The sequence below is a fragment of the Acinonyx jubatus genome, chromosome D1 (assembly GCF_027475565.1).
Source record: "Acinonyx jubatus isolate Ajub_Pintada_27869175 chromosome D1, VMU_Ajub_asm_v1.0, whole genome shotgun sequence".
Taxonomy (NCBI): Eukaryota; Metazoa; Chordata; class Mammalia; order Carnivora; family Felidae; genus Acinonyx; species Acinonyx jubatus.
Genome location: NC_069390.1, coordinates 59918534 through 59934266, shown reverse-complemented (window position 1 = coordinate 59934266; position 15733 = coordinate 59918534). Strand labels below are relative to the sequence as shown.

Here is a 15733-nt window from a genome sequence, read left to right as displayed (position 1 = left end):
GTGGGGGAGTGAACAACTGGATGGTTGATATCATTCTGATTAGATAATATTGCAACATAGTGAGTTCAGTTTTGGGAATATTGAGCTTGAAGGTATATGGTAAACTGAATCCCTGGAACCTGTGAATATTACTGCCTATGACAAAAGGACTCTGCAGAAATGATTAAATTAAATTTTGAGAAAGGGAGATTATTTTGTATTATCCAGGTGGGCCCTAGATGTAATCACATGTGTCCTCACAAGAGGGAAGCACAGGGAGATCTGAGCCCAGAAAAACACTAGATGTGACAATAGAAGGAAGAGGTTACAGATGTGAGGAAGGGGCCACGGAATTCAGGCAACTTCAAAAACTAAAAGAAAATAGATTCTCCCCTCAGAGCCTCCAGAAGGAACCAATGACACCTTAACTTTAGCCTGTCGAGATTGATTTTAGACTTCTGACCTCGAGAACTGTAAGAGAATAAATTTGCGCTGTTTTAAGCTTATGCTTTAAGTTTGTGGTAATTTGTTACAGCAAGAATAGGGAACTAATGCAAGTTGCCTTTAAAACATCTAAGAGAGGTCAGTTAGGCAGTTGGATATAAGGGTCTGGAGGTGAAAGAAGAGGGCCAGGCATGAGGTCTACATTTGAGTGTCATATTCAGGTGTGTAGCATTTGAAGATGTAGAAGGGCATAAGCTCCTATGAGGAGAGTGACACTGTCACCTACATGCTGTGCATGTTTCAGCCAGATACTTAACTTCTCTGAAACCATTATTTATTGAGCCTTTATTCTGTCCTGGCACCATACAGAGCTATTTACGTGCACTCATTCAATACTCTCAGCCATTTTATGAGCTAGACACCATTTTTATCTATTTACAGAACAGGAAACTGAGGTTTAGAGAGATTAGTCATGTGTCCAAGATCAGACAGTACATGATGTAGTGAGACTAACTCCATTCCTCATGCCTTGGCCCTTATAGCCCATGCACCAGCAGCACTGGCACGATCTAGGAGTCTGTTAGTCCTACTGAATCAGAATCTGAATCTTCACAAGATCCCCAAGTTATTTATACTTTGTGTGACAAGCACTAGACTCTAGTCTGCGTCCAGAATGGGTTCCACTCTGGCAGGTGCCGCACCAAGAACCTAACTCCGAGTTCTAGAAGCACAGACGTTTTACACCTCTGCATCTTTGCTCACACCATTCTCTACCTGGAGCTGACACTTCTGTTCAGGTGCCTGCATTAGGCACCTCCAGGATTCTCAGGTGCTTTTGACTACAGCAACTCTCGGGTTACAATGCTGTCTCCTCCACTACGTCTCCGGTGCAAGATACAGTCCTCTCTCGCCTAGGTGCCCCAACGCCGGGTTTTGCCAGGCAAAATGCAGGAAACGCCAGAGCAGACACCCAGCAACTATTTAAAGATAAGTATGAAGCAGCTAACGAAACTTAACTTGTCGCCAACTTAACTTGTCGCCGTAAGAAATCCGCGCAGACACTGTCACGCCCTGCCGAGCCCTGGAGTAAGACGGGGCGGTGAAAGGACAGTTAGCGGGAGGTTTAAATGACACAGCACTAGAGTCCCACGGCCGGACTGGCTGAGCGCATGCGCGCAGTGGCCGAGGCACCGCCTCAGACGGCCTTTCCCGCATGCGCGGGAGCCCGGATGTGGATCCAGTTGGTTGAAAGCGCCGGGCGCTACAGTAATGGCCGCTCTCGGAATTGCGATGGGTGGTGGCAATTGGTTTTCGGCTTTGGCGCTCGGGGTGACTCTCCTCAAATGCCTTCTCATCCCCACATAGTAAGGGACCCGCACCACGGTTGGTCAAAGCGGGAGAGAGAAGCGAAGATGCCCGTGGGTGGGAGGAGGAAAGGGAACTTGAACGCTCACGTAGGCTCCGCTATGCTTTTGCTAAGCTTCCCGCTCCGCCGGTTGATTGTTACTTGACCTGAGAACTAGATCATAGCCCTGGATGGCTAGGTTCAGGCTTGGCGCTGAGTTAAATGTTTTTAAGCCTTGGGTCTTCATCCTTAATATGCAGATTAAGAACACTCAGCTCCACCATTCGTTCAGCTGTATTTAACAGTTGTCTGCTGGGCTAGGCACTAGAGATCCAGTGGTGAGAAAGACATTTCCGATTCTTGCCCTCGATAGATTAGTGGGGGCAGACAAAAACGAATGTTTCAGATTGTGATAGGATGTATAAAAGAAATTGACTACAGGTCAAGGCTTTACCCCTCTTTTAGGAGGTGATGTTTGAGTTAAAATTTGAAGGATGAAAGAGAATAAGCCATGTAAAAATCAGTTGAAGCATAGGAGAGAATAAGTGTAAATGCCCTGTGGTAGGAAAAAAACTCAAGAGCATTCTGGGAACAGAAAGTGACCGTTGTTGCTGAAGAGCATGATGGGAGGAGGAGAATGGCACAGGATGAGGTGGACAGTGGCCAGATCACACAGGATTAAATTGCTATTTGAAAAATAGAGGGGCAAGGCTGAAAGCATGGAAACCAGTTAGGAAGTATCCACCAAGTAATATGTATACTGTGGGTACTCAATATTAGCTTCCACCATCTGTTCATCCTTCCTAACTCTTATCCCATCATTTATCATTTCATTCCTTTTCTCCCTTCCTTCCAGGTCTCCCCACCCCTTCCCAGTTTAGGTTTTGGTTTACTGGTATCATTTGGTTCAAGTTCTTGGTGATATCCTGCTGGGTATGGAAGAACTGTATGGATAGAGTGTGCATTTATACTGATGTGGCTATGTAATTATATAAGCAATGAAATGTGTGTAGGTTTAGCAAAATGACTTACAGGGACTTAGAAAAAGGAGTTGGTCAGTTGAACTTTCTGTGCAACTGAAAATAAATAAGAAACATATCTCCGTTTTAAAAGCAAATTGGAAAAAAAATCTTTCTAAAATGAAGAAATTCAAATCGGAGTGAAAGGGAATTCTTTTTTTTTTTTTTAACTGTAGATCTGTGTATGTAAAGTAATGTTTCTTGCTTTAGTTACTTCAGGGTTGTTACTTTCAATACTGCTCTTAGTCCAGGATTAAGAGCATATATAGTTGTAGTTAATGTTCTGCTTCTCAACTGCAAAACCCTGGGATGTGAGAGGGAAGGATTACAGCATTACGGTATTACAGGATAAATGTAAATATAGTGAACAAACTGTTAACTGCTTTTTGTATACCATGTACTGGGCTAGGTACTACAGGGGAGGACAAAATGGATATGATCACTAATCCTATAAAGGGTATAGTTTAGTAGGATAACAGTTCCAGCAACAAATCAAAGTAAATATGTAATTACACAACTACACTGGTGTTAAGTGTTATGAAGAAAATTAGCCAGTAATCCTGTAGGAAAGTACTGTATGATCAAATGTTTAATCATATAAATAGAATGTATTGTGTGCAAGTGTATCAAAATTCTTTTATTTCGTCATTCACTTCACTATGCTCTTGTTATGATGTGCTGAACAGGGAACACGGTTAGTGAAAGGAAGATAAACCTGGCTGTTACTACAAAACTTAGTTTACCAATGTTTAAAGAACACAACTTTTTTATCTGTCTCATAATTTGGACCTCTTGTGTACATACTGCTAATAACATGAAGACCTTTCTCTGCACTATATGCAAATGGTAACTAAACAAAGCCACTTTGAATCCTTAAAGGTTCTTTCCAGGTTTATGACAGTAATTGTATTTACATTTCATGGTGCCTAGTATTGACATAGTGTTATATCTCTATAGTAAACAGATGAATCCATTAAAAAAAAAAGTGTTATAAGGGAAAAGAATGGGATTCTATAAGGGGACTAACTAGGGAGACTTACTTAGATTGGGTGTCAAGGAAAGTCTCAGGAATTGACATGTAATTGGAGGCCTGAAGACCACTCCCAGTACATGTCTTTTGATAAACATAGGTAAATGTATTTCTGTTGACTACTGAATATACTTAGAAATTAAAATGCTAGCTCAGTTTTGAATTGTGATTTTGAGGAATCCATAGGAAATTAAGGGGACATTGTCAGCAGGAATTTGGAGATACCTATCTCTAGAACTCAGGAAAGAGATCAAGCTTGTGCTGTGGTTTGGAAGTCATCATTATACCGTTAATAATGGAAGCAATAAGAATGAATAAGATTGTCCAGAGTAGAGTAAGTTGCATAAAAAGAGGACCAAGAACTGAACATAGGGGATCATCAGCGTTTTACCTGATGAATATTGGAATGGAAAGCCATGAAAGTTGGCTAGGAAACTCAGGAGATAGCTGACACTGGAAAGGTTGTATAAAACATTGGAAAGTGTTAATCGGGTTTTGTTGTGGAACTCGTTGACTTTGATGATGAGTGGTTAACTCCACAGGAATGTGTTGAGCCCGTCTGTATATCAGGTGCTGTTCAAGACATGGAAGGGAAATACTGCAGTAGACAAATGGGAAAAGAAAATTATTCTGAAGAGGGGAGAAAGGCACAGAATATGCCACCCCAAAATATGTCTCTTTGCCATAAGGATTATTTGGGGCTGATTATTTGGAGAAACTGCAGATACAGGAGAAGCTCTGAAAAAAGTAGAAGTTACCCTTTTAATAAGATTTGTAAGTTTTTCCTTTTTATAAGGAAAATTTATGTGAGAAAGGGGGCCTGTACCAGAAAGAGAGCTGTTACCAGAGATCACTTTTCCACCTGACTTATCTGCTGGCAGGGTGACCTTTGTGCACCAAACATCTTCTCACTTGAATTTCTTCTCCCCATTTGAAGCCCCAGGCTCCTATCCCTGTCCTTAGTTCAGGGTGGTATATAAGCCTTAATCATTTGGCCACCATTTAAACCTCATGTCTTTCTCATCTCTTTTCGGGCTCCCATATATACATATATTATTAAAATTGGCTTTTTTTTTCTCCTGTTAAATTCGTCTTATGTCAGTTTAATTCTTAGACCAGCTACAGAACTTTAAGGGTAGAAGAGAAAATGTTTCTTTCCCTGCAGGAGAGATTCTTGACTATATTTACACATAGTGAGGAATTAGGAGACATGGAAAAGGCAGGGCAGGGGCCTTTTCTCACCTTCTCCATCTGATGAACTCCTGCTCATCCTTGAAGTTCTAGCTGGTGTGTGAAGCATTTTCCAGATAATGAATATTGTTAGAATTCTTTGTGAACAAGAGTAAGTGACCTCTGAGCAATAGCCAGAGGACCTCCCTTAAGAAAGAGTATGGGATTTTGCCCAGCCCTTTAGATAACTCCAAGAACCTTTTCACTTACTTGTAGATCCCCAACTTTTCCAGAAGGAGGTCTGGCCTTCAGATAAGTGAGGTGTCTCAGGATTATGTAATGCCTGTTTGTGTTTTTAGAGGATCATGAACTGTGGCTGTATAGGAGTGTTAGTCCATTTAAAAGCATAATTTTAGAAATGTGAAATTGATAAATGTAACAAAATCTCATTTTACTCATCTGATTACTTTGAATAGCCATTCCACAGATTTTGAAGTACACCGAAACTGGCTTGCTATCACTCACAGTTTGCCAGTATCACAGTGGTATTATGAGGTAAGTTTAAATTTTCACTTTTTTGGTGGATTGTCTTTTACAGTGATGTGTGAAATCATATAAGTCTTACTGATATCAGAAGTTTTCCATGTGATTATAGCTCTAATTAATCTTTATAAAAATTGTACTTTTTCCTCAGTTCTGTCCTCTGGCACTATTAGGGAATCCCTGTACTTCAAAATGAGTTTCCCAAACAATAAATTAGAAATTATAATATTTGCCGCACCCCTTTTGAAAGAATTTGGGACTGGGAAAGAGGAATAATTAGATTCCAGGCCTGGCTCTGTCACAACATAGAAAATATATTTCATTTCTCTGAGCCTTAGTTTCTCATCTGGCACATAAAGATTAGGAATGAATTATTTCTAAGATCCTGCTAATCCCCACTATTTATGAAAAAAGAAATAATCAAATGTGATATATAGGTTTCTGATAATATACAAACCATTCTCTTCTATTATTTTTGAAAACTATGTATTTTTATTTCTGGTATGAATTACTAAGTTGCATATGATATTTCAGAAGTGTCTTGATCAAAAATAGCACTCTGCTGCAGGGAGGTTTCTTTAAGACAATCTGCAAAGTTTTCTCTTAATTCATTGTTGCTTTTTGGGTTTGTTTGTTTGTTTGTTTGTTTGTTGTCAGATCAGAATAGTCCTTTGTACCAAAAAAGCTTAAGAACAATTGACCTAAGGGACCGAGTTCTTCTCACATAATAATATTATAAGTATTTGATAGGAATGCTAAGGATCTTTAAGTAATTGCTTTAGTATAAGATAGTTCAGTTTGCATGTATACATATACATTAGAAGACATTTTGTGTGGCCTAGCAGTCAAGAGTTTGGGGCTGTGATTCCAGACCACCTCTCTGTGACTTTCAGTTCTGCCAGCTAACACCCATGCTGAGTGACTGTGGGCAAACTGCTTGACCTCTCAAAGCCTCAACATCCCTAACTATTAAATGATAATAAGTATTAGAGTGAAATGAATATGATGCTTATAATACTTAGCACAGTGCTTGGAACAGAAGTGCTCAGTAAACATTAAGAGTTATTAAGAATTAGCATTATTCATATCATGACCCTTAGACTGTAAATAAGAAGGCAGCCCCCTGTCTTCTCTTTCTCTCTGACCATTCCTTCCTTGCCTCCTTTGTTAACTTTTCCTCATCTGTACACCCTTTAAACAGCTGGTACTCTAGGGTTCTCTTTGTGGTACAGAATTTCAGTTCTGTAACTCTTTCTGGATGTTCTCTCATTTGTTCCTATAACCTTCACCACTGTCTGTTAACTTAGGATTCCTAGAACACTATTTAGGCCAAAGCTGTCTTCTTTATCAATTTATTTTAGATAAAAGAGTCTTATATAAAAGATACTCTTGTGGTACCTGGCTGGCTCAGTCAGTAGAGCATGTAGCTCTTGATTTCAGGGTTGTGAGTTCAAGCCCCACATTAGACATAGAGCTTACTAAAGGAAAAAAAAAGTATTCTTGTAATGGTATACTTCTTTGTTCTTCCTGCTCTGCTCAAAAATAACCACAAGAGCCAATAAGGAGCAAAACTCAGTTGTGGGCTTGACTATATGAGACAAGAACCTCACAGTAGGGGATAAGGCTGGAGAGGCACATGAGGTCAGGTCTGGAAGGGTCTCTCTGACATGGTAAGGAGAGTGAAGATGTGAGCAGTGGACTACCTAACTGTGACTTCAAACCTACCTTTCTGCTCTGGCTTCAGCTTAAATTGATTGGTCGATTGGTTGGGAAAGACACCAAAGAGACCCACAATAAATACTTGTGGAATGAACACAGTTGTTTTGAATCTTCATATGAAGAAGTTGGATATTTCTTTTTTTTTTCTTTAAAGTTTATTGGTTTATTTTGAGAGATAGAGAGCATGCGCATGCACACACGTGAGTGGGAGAGGGGCAGAGAGAAGGAAAGGGAATTCCAAGCAGGCTCCAGTGCCATCAGTGAAGAGCCCAACATGGGTCTCAAACTCTCAAACCCTAAGATCATGACCGGAGTTGAAATCAAGAGTCAGATGATTAACCAACTGAGCCACCCAGGCGCCATGAAGTTAGATGTTTCTATATCTGAAGAAATAGCTCTTCTTGAGAGCAAGATAGAGTTGCTCATATTAAGCAGTGTGGTAAGCAGCCAAGGGCGTTGCACCTAAGACCAGATATCATGAAACCAGCACAGGCTGACAACTCCTAGAACTGATAACCAGCAGAACCAGAAGAAGCCTGCAAAGACCCAAGACTGATTAAGCTCCTTTAAAAAGGGAGGACTTTTGCAGCAAACTGTCAGACTCTCCAGACGTTGAATACAGTGAAAGGGTCAGTGGGTCTTTGCAGGCTTCTTCTGGTTCTGCTGGTTATCAGTTCTGGGAGCTGTCAGCATGTTCTGGTTTCATGATATATGGTCTTAGTTGCAACGCCCTTGGCTGCTTACCACACTACTTGACATGAGTCACTGCTTGACATGAGTGACTCCATCTTGCTCTCTACAGCTCTGTCGTACGAGCTTACTGAGCTAATGGATTTGGAGTCAGAAGCCCCAGATTTTAGTTCCACTTCTGCCAAATATTAGTTAAGTGATGGAACTGTTTACTTGGGAGGAAATGATAGCTAATAGCCTAACTGGCTTCTCAAAAACTGTTGAGGTAAGAGAATGGCCCAGATGGAAATCCTTGAGGTCCAGAGAACCTTCTTAGCTAGATTTGGAAAGTCTTTGTGTGGGGAATAGGAGCAGCATGTAGAAAGCCTCTGAGTGGTATGGAATTGGGAATAGCAAAGAAACGACAGGGACATTTTATTTTGGAAAAATGGCCATCTCCCAGGCAGCACCTGTCCCTCCCAGTTTTTTTCAATGCTTTTCCTAGTCTCCATTTTATTTAAAGTAATAAATGTTCCAAATAAGGTAAAGTAGGACAAAACCTTTTACGCTTCTGTAGAGTAAATGGCTCTTTCAGGGTAGAGTGAACTCTGACATAGAAACTGTAGCTGGGAACTGCAGATGTTAAAGTTTAAGTTGATGTTGACTTTCCTGGAATTATATGGAGCAGTAATTTCTAAATTTGTTTCTTAAATATCTATACCCTAGCAAGAAAACATTTAAAAAAAATTTTTAAGTTTATTTATTTTGAGAGACCGAGCACATACAGGGAGGGGCAGAGGGAGAGGGAGAGAGAGAGAATCCCAAGTAGCTTCTGCATTATGCAGAGCCCGATGCAGGTCTCCAACTCACAAACCGTGAGATCATGACCTGAGCTGAAATCAAGAGCTGGACGCTTAACCTACTGAGCCACCCAGATACCCCGCAAGAAAACATTTTGATCATTTACTACTCCATGTGAGTTTATTTATAAATTACAAAAGTACTGCCTTATTAATATACTATTAAAAGTAGACATTAAACAGGATGAAATTAAAAAATAGAATTTCTAACTTTTCTTTCTCCAATTTAATAGCTCATCTTGTTTACACTCCCCATTGGAAACTTGGGATTAGGGAAGGAACTTTTCATAGAGAATTTAATGGGTGGTTTCATAGCCTGAGTACTTAAGACATACAGCCTCTGGGTTTGCCTCAGATCTGAGGCTTTCTACATGTTGGTACCTGCAGGGGGAGGAAACAAGCTACTTCTTATCTGGATCCAAAGTTGTCATTTAGCCTTACCATGAACAAAGAGCTAACAAGTAGTTTGTCAGAGTCTCTCTCACCTCATTTTATGCCACAGAGCGACCCTAAATAGTAGTCCCTATGAGCACCCAGTTAGTACCCAGTGAACCTTCAGTGCAATTCCAGAAGGAGAGGAATTTCCCATTGAAAAGAGCAACAAATACAGAGTAGGGAGATTATTATTACCATCTGAGCTCTTAGAGGTGCAAGGTCTGAGTTTAGTTTTAGGGACATCCTATGGTGATAGCAATAATTTTTTAAATGATAAATAATATTTACGGACACTTTGTTTCTGGTTCAATACTATGTAAATAGTATTTGAAATGCGTATGTAAAATTTAATGCAGTAATGAGGTAGGTACATCCCTGTTGTTTGGGTGAGGAAATGGAGACTTAGAGTAATCTAACAAAACATAATATCCTGAAGTTATATATTTCATATACTATTTCATATGATCTGTATTTTCATTTACTCATTAGTGATTGCTTATTTATTTAACTAATGATTTTTTCGTACTTAATATATCAGGCACTTACTAAAGGTTCAGAATACAGAAATGCAAGGAGTGACTTTTGCTCTCTTAATCTCAGTATCTGATAACCTATAAGAACAAAAGATAAAAAGCATTTGTGTTCTCTTTTGTCATTCATAACTGTGTTTCATATGTATTATATCAATTAACCCTCACAATACCTCATTTTACGAATAGAGAAGTTGAGTCTCTGAGACAGAACTTGAACCCGAGCTAGTGAATCATTTGTTATACCATAGCTCCCTTTATATATTTAGATGAGTAGCACCATGTCAGAACCAAGGTTATTGCAAGTTTCATTAATTTTCTTTGAAATATAGTTAATTCTATTTAAGGAAAATTGAAGACCATTATTAAATAACTTAGGAACCAGGTTTTGGTGGTCTGCTCAGTCTTACATAGAAATTACTCTATAATTTAATCATTTATTTAAAGATTTGGTTTTTTTTTTTTAATCTCTGTACTCATTGTGGGACTTGAACTCACAATCCCAAAATCAAGAGTCGCACGCTCTTCCAACTGAGCCAGCCAGGCACCCCAGGTCATATTTTGAATGCAATTTTATTTCATGTGCTTTTTTAAAGACTAGAGAGTGAGGATTTTCAGTCTTTACACCCACTTTGTTTATTCAGTTATTTAGGATATGTTCCATTTTTTTATTTTTACAGGCAACTTCAGAATGGACCTTGGATTATCCGCCTTTTTTTGCGTGGTTTGAGTATGCCCTGTCACATGTTGCCAAATATTTTGATCAAGAGATGCTGAATGTCCGTAATCTGAACTATTCCAGCTCGAGAACCTTACTTTTCCAGAGATTTTCTGTCATCTTTACAGATGCACTCTTTGTGTATGCTGTCCACGAGTAAGTCTGAGAATGTCATTTTGTGTGGAAGGTGTTGAGGACATAATACAATATTAAGTAGTATTAACTGGTTCTTCATTTGAGAGAAACAAAGCTCACATGATAGCAAATTCTAGAATAGTTCTGAACTCTGTTACTGTGTTTTAAACTGTACAGTGAGTAATTACAGTAGGTAGTCTACCTATATCTTGTGGAAGACAATGGGGAATGAGGTGGGATTACAAGGCAGAGGCAGAATGAGAGATTGTGAGTGTTCTGAGGAGTAGTCTCACGTAGAGTTCCATGACCATTTCTCCTGCTCAGAATGGCTCCATATGCTTTTCTTTCCTTTCTTGTAACTGGCCCCCAGAGGTTTCTGTGACCTACCCTATTCTTTAGGATACACACACATACATACAGCACACACACTCGTGTACACATATTCATTGTGCTGACCACCAATGGAGTGTCCATTCTAGTAAACTCAGGAAACCTTACTGAGTGCTTTTAGTTGTTGTTTCTGGACTCTTTCCTTCATGAAGACTCTTCACTAACTTAAAAAAAATTTTTTTTAACGTTTATTCATTTTAGAGAAACAGAGCACAGGCAGGGGGGAGGGGCAGAGAGAGAGGGAGACAGAATCTGAAGCAGACTCCAGGCTCTGAACTCTCAGTACATGAGCTATGAGATCATGACCAGAGCCGAAGTCTGACACTTAACCAACTGAGCCACCCAGGCGCCTTAGACTCTTCACTAATTTTAAGTTATGTTTATATTTTATATTTTTATGCTTTGCATCTTTTACTTATAAATTAATTTTAGTTGAATAGACATATATACAATGTCTTGCACAGTGACTTATAAGTAGTAAGTTCTCGGTTAATGTTGGTTCCTATTCTGTCCCAATACTTTATTAAGCCTGCTGGTATGATGTGACAGACCACCAACTGTGTCCCTTCATGACCCTTGTCACAAATGGATCATTTCTATTTGTGAGGCCCTCTACGCTGAACCCCTGCCCCATCTAGGCAAGAGTCCCTTGGCAATGTTTTAACCCCTGCTCATTCTCAAGGAGTAGTTCCCACTTGACACCTTAACATTCAATCTGTTTATGACCTAGCAAGAGTTGGAAGGGAAGGTGAGTTGTGATGTACACCTTTAAACTCAAAATGGTTGAATTGAAGTTCCTAGAGAAGGCATATAAGCAGAAGGAAGAGGGAATAGAATTCATTTCTACCTACAGTGTAGAAGGAGCACTTAAATAAGATATAAATTGTTGAGATCTATGTCCCAGTTCCCAGAACCAGTAACAAAGTATAGACAGTAACTTACTTAATTTTCTCAATTACCTTGTAAGGTTACTGTCTTTGTTGAGGAAATGGGCTCCATGGAGGAAAAGCAGAACACCTTTTGCTAACCCCTCTTTAATTGCATCTTTATTGTCTGTTTCTTTTTTGGGGCTTAGATTTCTGTTTTTGCGATTTGCCGATACTCAGACGTATTTTTTAAAATCCTTTTTCTGGGATTATACATCGTTGTCAAAATTTTGGAAAACAGAAAACCACACATGTACACAAAGTAGAAGTGACCTATACTCCTCCACTTACAGCTATCACCATCACCATTTTGCTATATATTATTTCATTCTCTCTTCTATGTCTGAATATAATTTTTATAAAATAAAAATAGGATCATAATTTTTTCATTTGCTATTGTCATTTAATAATAGATCTTGACATTTAAATGATACACATTTTTAATAAATGTTTTTAAAATTATTTGGACAATCGGGGCGCCTGGGTGGCGCAGTCGGTTAAGCGTCCGACTTCAGCCAGGTCACGATCTCGCGGTCCGTGAGTTCGAGCCCCGCGTCAAGCTCTGGGCTGATGGCTCAGAGCCTGGAGCCTGTTTCCGATTCTGTGTTTCCCTCTCTCTCTGCCCCTCCCCCGTTCATGCTCTGTCTCTCTCTGTCCCAAAAATGAATAAACGTTGAAAAAAAATTTATTAAAAAAATAAATAAATAATAAAATAAAATTATTTGGACAATCAGGAGCTATGAGTTTATGGCTCTATTTTTTTTTTTTTTAGGGGATGTTAGATCTGATAGGATTTATTTATTTATTTTTAATGTTCACTTTTGAGAGAGAGAAACAGAGCATGAGCGGGGGAGGGTGAGAGAGATAGGGAGACATAGATCTGAAGCAGTCTCCAGGCTCTGAGCTGTCAGCACAGAGCCCAACATGGGGCTCAAACTCACGAACCGTGAGATCATGACCTGAGCCAAAGTTGGAGCTTAATCAACTGAGCCACTGAGGCACCCCATTCTATTTTTTTTCAAATGTTTATTTATTTTTGAGAGAGAGAGAGTAAGTAGGGGAGCAGTAGAGAGAGAGGGAGGGATTAAATCCCAAGCAGGCTCTGTGCTGTCAGGGCATAGCCCAATGCAGGGCTCGAACCCACAAACCATGACTTGAGCCAAAATCAAGAGTCGGACGCTTAACCAACTGAGCCATCCAGGTGCTCCTCGTGGCTCTATTTTTAATTTGGCTGCTATGATATATAATTTAGAGTACCATATTATTCTGGTCTGCATTTTTTTATTATAGTTGATATACAATGTTACACTGTTATATTAGTTTCAGGTATGGTCTGCATTTTTTACACTTCAGGACTAAATAGTGTGTGCCCTCTCAACTTTCAAAATCCTTCCCTTTGAGTTTATGGTGGCTGTTTGTTTTTTTTTCATTTTACTAAATGAAGACTGTTTCAAATCAGCAGAGCTGAGAAAGAGACACGGAACTGACCCTGAGGTCTTTGTTTTTGCTGTCACCTTTTTAAGCAGTCAGGAACAGCATGGACAGTTTATCAGGAATAGCTAATAAAATATGTCTGAGTGTATCAGAGTGTACTCTGTAGTGGTATAGTGATGTTCTAATGAAGATAAAAGCTCTTTCTGCTTCCTTCCTGGTGTTCCACTGTAGGTGCTGTAAATGCATTGATGGGAAAAAAGCAGGTAAAGAACTTACAGAGAAGCCAAAGTTTATTCTATCAGTGTTACTGCTGTGGAACTTCGGGTTGTTAATCGTGGACCGTATCCTTGACATTTTCTGCACTATTCCCTTACTTACTCTGATATATACTAAGTATGAGATTAATTATTTCTTCGGTGGTAATTCTGAAATGTGAGCTGCTTTTGAAAATGGGTGTGGGGTGGGTCCGTGGGTTCCCAAAACTGTGGTTTCTATGGGTTCTCCCAACTGTACCAGACACTGATTTTTAGAGCACTTTGTTTCTGAAAAGCTAGTGGTGATATTCAAGAACCAGTTAAACCATCAGTAAAGCACTATACTGGGATTTGTTAACTGTCTTTAGATCCATCAGATACATATATCTTACATAGTTTTAGAACACATTATTCTAAATACCTTTTCTAGGAAAGGGCCTGTCTCAGTGTTACATATGGGACCAGGCAGACCTTCATGCTCTTCTACCACCTTAGATTACCACATATTAACAGGCAAAGTTCTTAAATCCAGAAGATACGAATGAAACTAAAATCTTAACGACAGGAGCCTAATATTTTACAGTTTTCATAAAGGTAGCCATGTGTGAGGAAAACACCCGCACTTTGGTTCAAGCCTGACCTGGACTCAGCTCTTAGCTATGGCATTGCAGTAGCTTTAGGCTGTGTGTAGGTTAATGGCTTTGAGCTCTGATGTCCTCACAGGTTCATCGTGAGGCTTACTAGGATTGTGTATATATACTATAAACGAGGGGGTGCTGCATGCCAGTGGCCTTCAGTAGCTGTTAGGTCCCTTCCTTTCTCATCCCTAATTTAAAAAACAAAACCAGAAAATTCCCTGTCCTGTAGCTGCTGGGTCTTTAAGATAGAAAAAGCATGGGAAAGTTTCCTGGTTTTCTTCTTAAACATAATTTTTTTATCCCTATATAATACTTGGCACTATATACATTTATTTTATTTTATTTTTTATTTTTTAAAATTTACATCCAAATTAGTTAGCATGTAGTGCAACAATGATTTCAGGAGTAGATTCCTTAGTGCCCCTTACCCATTTAGCCCATCCCCCCTCCCACAACCCCTCCCGTAACCCTCAGTTTGTTCTCCATATTTATGAGTCTCTTCTGTTTTGTCCCCCTCCCTGTTTTTATATTATTTTGCTTCCCTTTCCTTATGTTTATCTGCTTTGTCTCTTAAAGTCCTCATATGAGTGAAGTCATACGATTTTTGTCTTTCTCTAATTTCACTTAACATAATACCCTCCAGTTCCATCCATGTAGTTGCAAATAGCAAGATTTCATTCTTTTTGAAAAGAGTAACACTCCATTGTATATATATATACCACATCTTCTTTATCCATTCATCCATCGATGGACATTTGGGCTCTTTCCATATTTTGGCTATTGTGGATAGTGCTGCTATAAACATTGGGGTGCATGTGTCCCTTCGAAACAGCACACCTGTATCCCATGGATAAATGCCTAGTAGTGCAATTGCTGGGTCGTAGGGTAATTCTATTTTTAGTTTTTTGAGGAACCTCCATACTGCTTTCCAGAGTGGCTGCACCAGCTTGCATTCCCAGGCACTATATACATTTTAATTAGAGTTTGTCTAAGGTTTGACTCTGTTTATAGAAAACACATTTATGAGAAGTTCAAACTGGAGGAATATTTTTGTCTTTAGTTTACCTATTAGGAAAGCATTTGCATTTTTATATTCAATCTGCTGGCACAATTCAACTTAAATTTGGTATCCTCTGTTGTCTTTCCTTAATCTAAGTCCAGATATTCATTTCCAGTACAATGGTTTTTTATTTGGATTAATGCTACTCTCCATTGCACGATTATTTCAGGTAAATACAAAATAGGCTGATTAGATTTTTGCCCTTAAGTCTGACTTTGAGCTTTGAAAGGCAACAATAAGTTGGTGATGGGTAGACTTATTTGATGAACTGTTTTGAATTGTCAAGCACTATAGATAATTTTATTGCATACTTCTCATAAATCCCATCTTCTCTTTTGACAATAATTTTCTTCCTTTTGCGCATAGACTCTAGAAACTTGTTAGAGGGTGGCAGACCTGAAATAAACTTGTGTTGCTGTATTTGGCTGGAATCAT

At 39.2% G+C, this 15733-nt stretch overlaps 1 protein-coding gene across 2 annotated transcripts in view; it reads left to right on the top strand.

The window, feature by feature from the left end:
• Positions 1-1592: 1592 nt before the first annotated feature.
• ALG8 (ALG8 alpha-1,3-glucosyltransferase) overlaps positions 1593-15733 on the top strand; it is a 29218-nt gene continuing 15077 nt past the window's right edge. The window contains exons 1-5 of one of the 2 annotated variants that reach the window (XM_053203738.1): positions 1593-1787; positions 5464-5542; positions 10424-10617; positions 13578-13687; positions 15400-15467. In XM_053203738.1, the coding sequence (XP_053059713.1) occupies positions 1693-1787; positions 5464-5542; positions 10424-10617; positions 13578-13687; positions 15400-15467 (546 nt within the window). In that variant the 5' untranslated portion in view covers positions 1593-1692. The remainder of the gene's footprint in view (positions 1788-5463; positions 5543-10423; positions 10618-13577; positions 13688-15399; positions 15468-15733) is intronic. The other variant, XM_015078876.3, reaches the window with a different exon arrangement.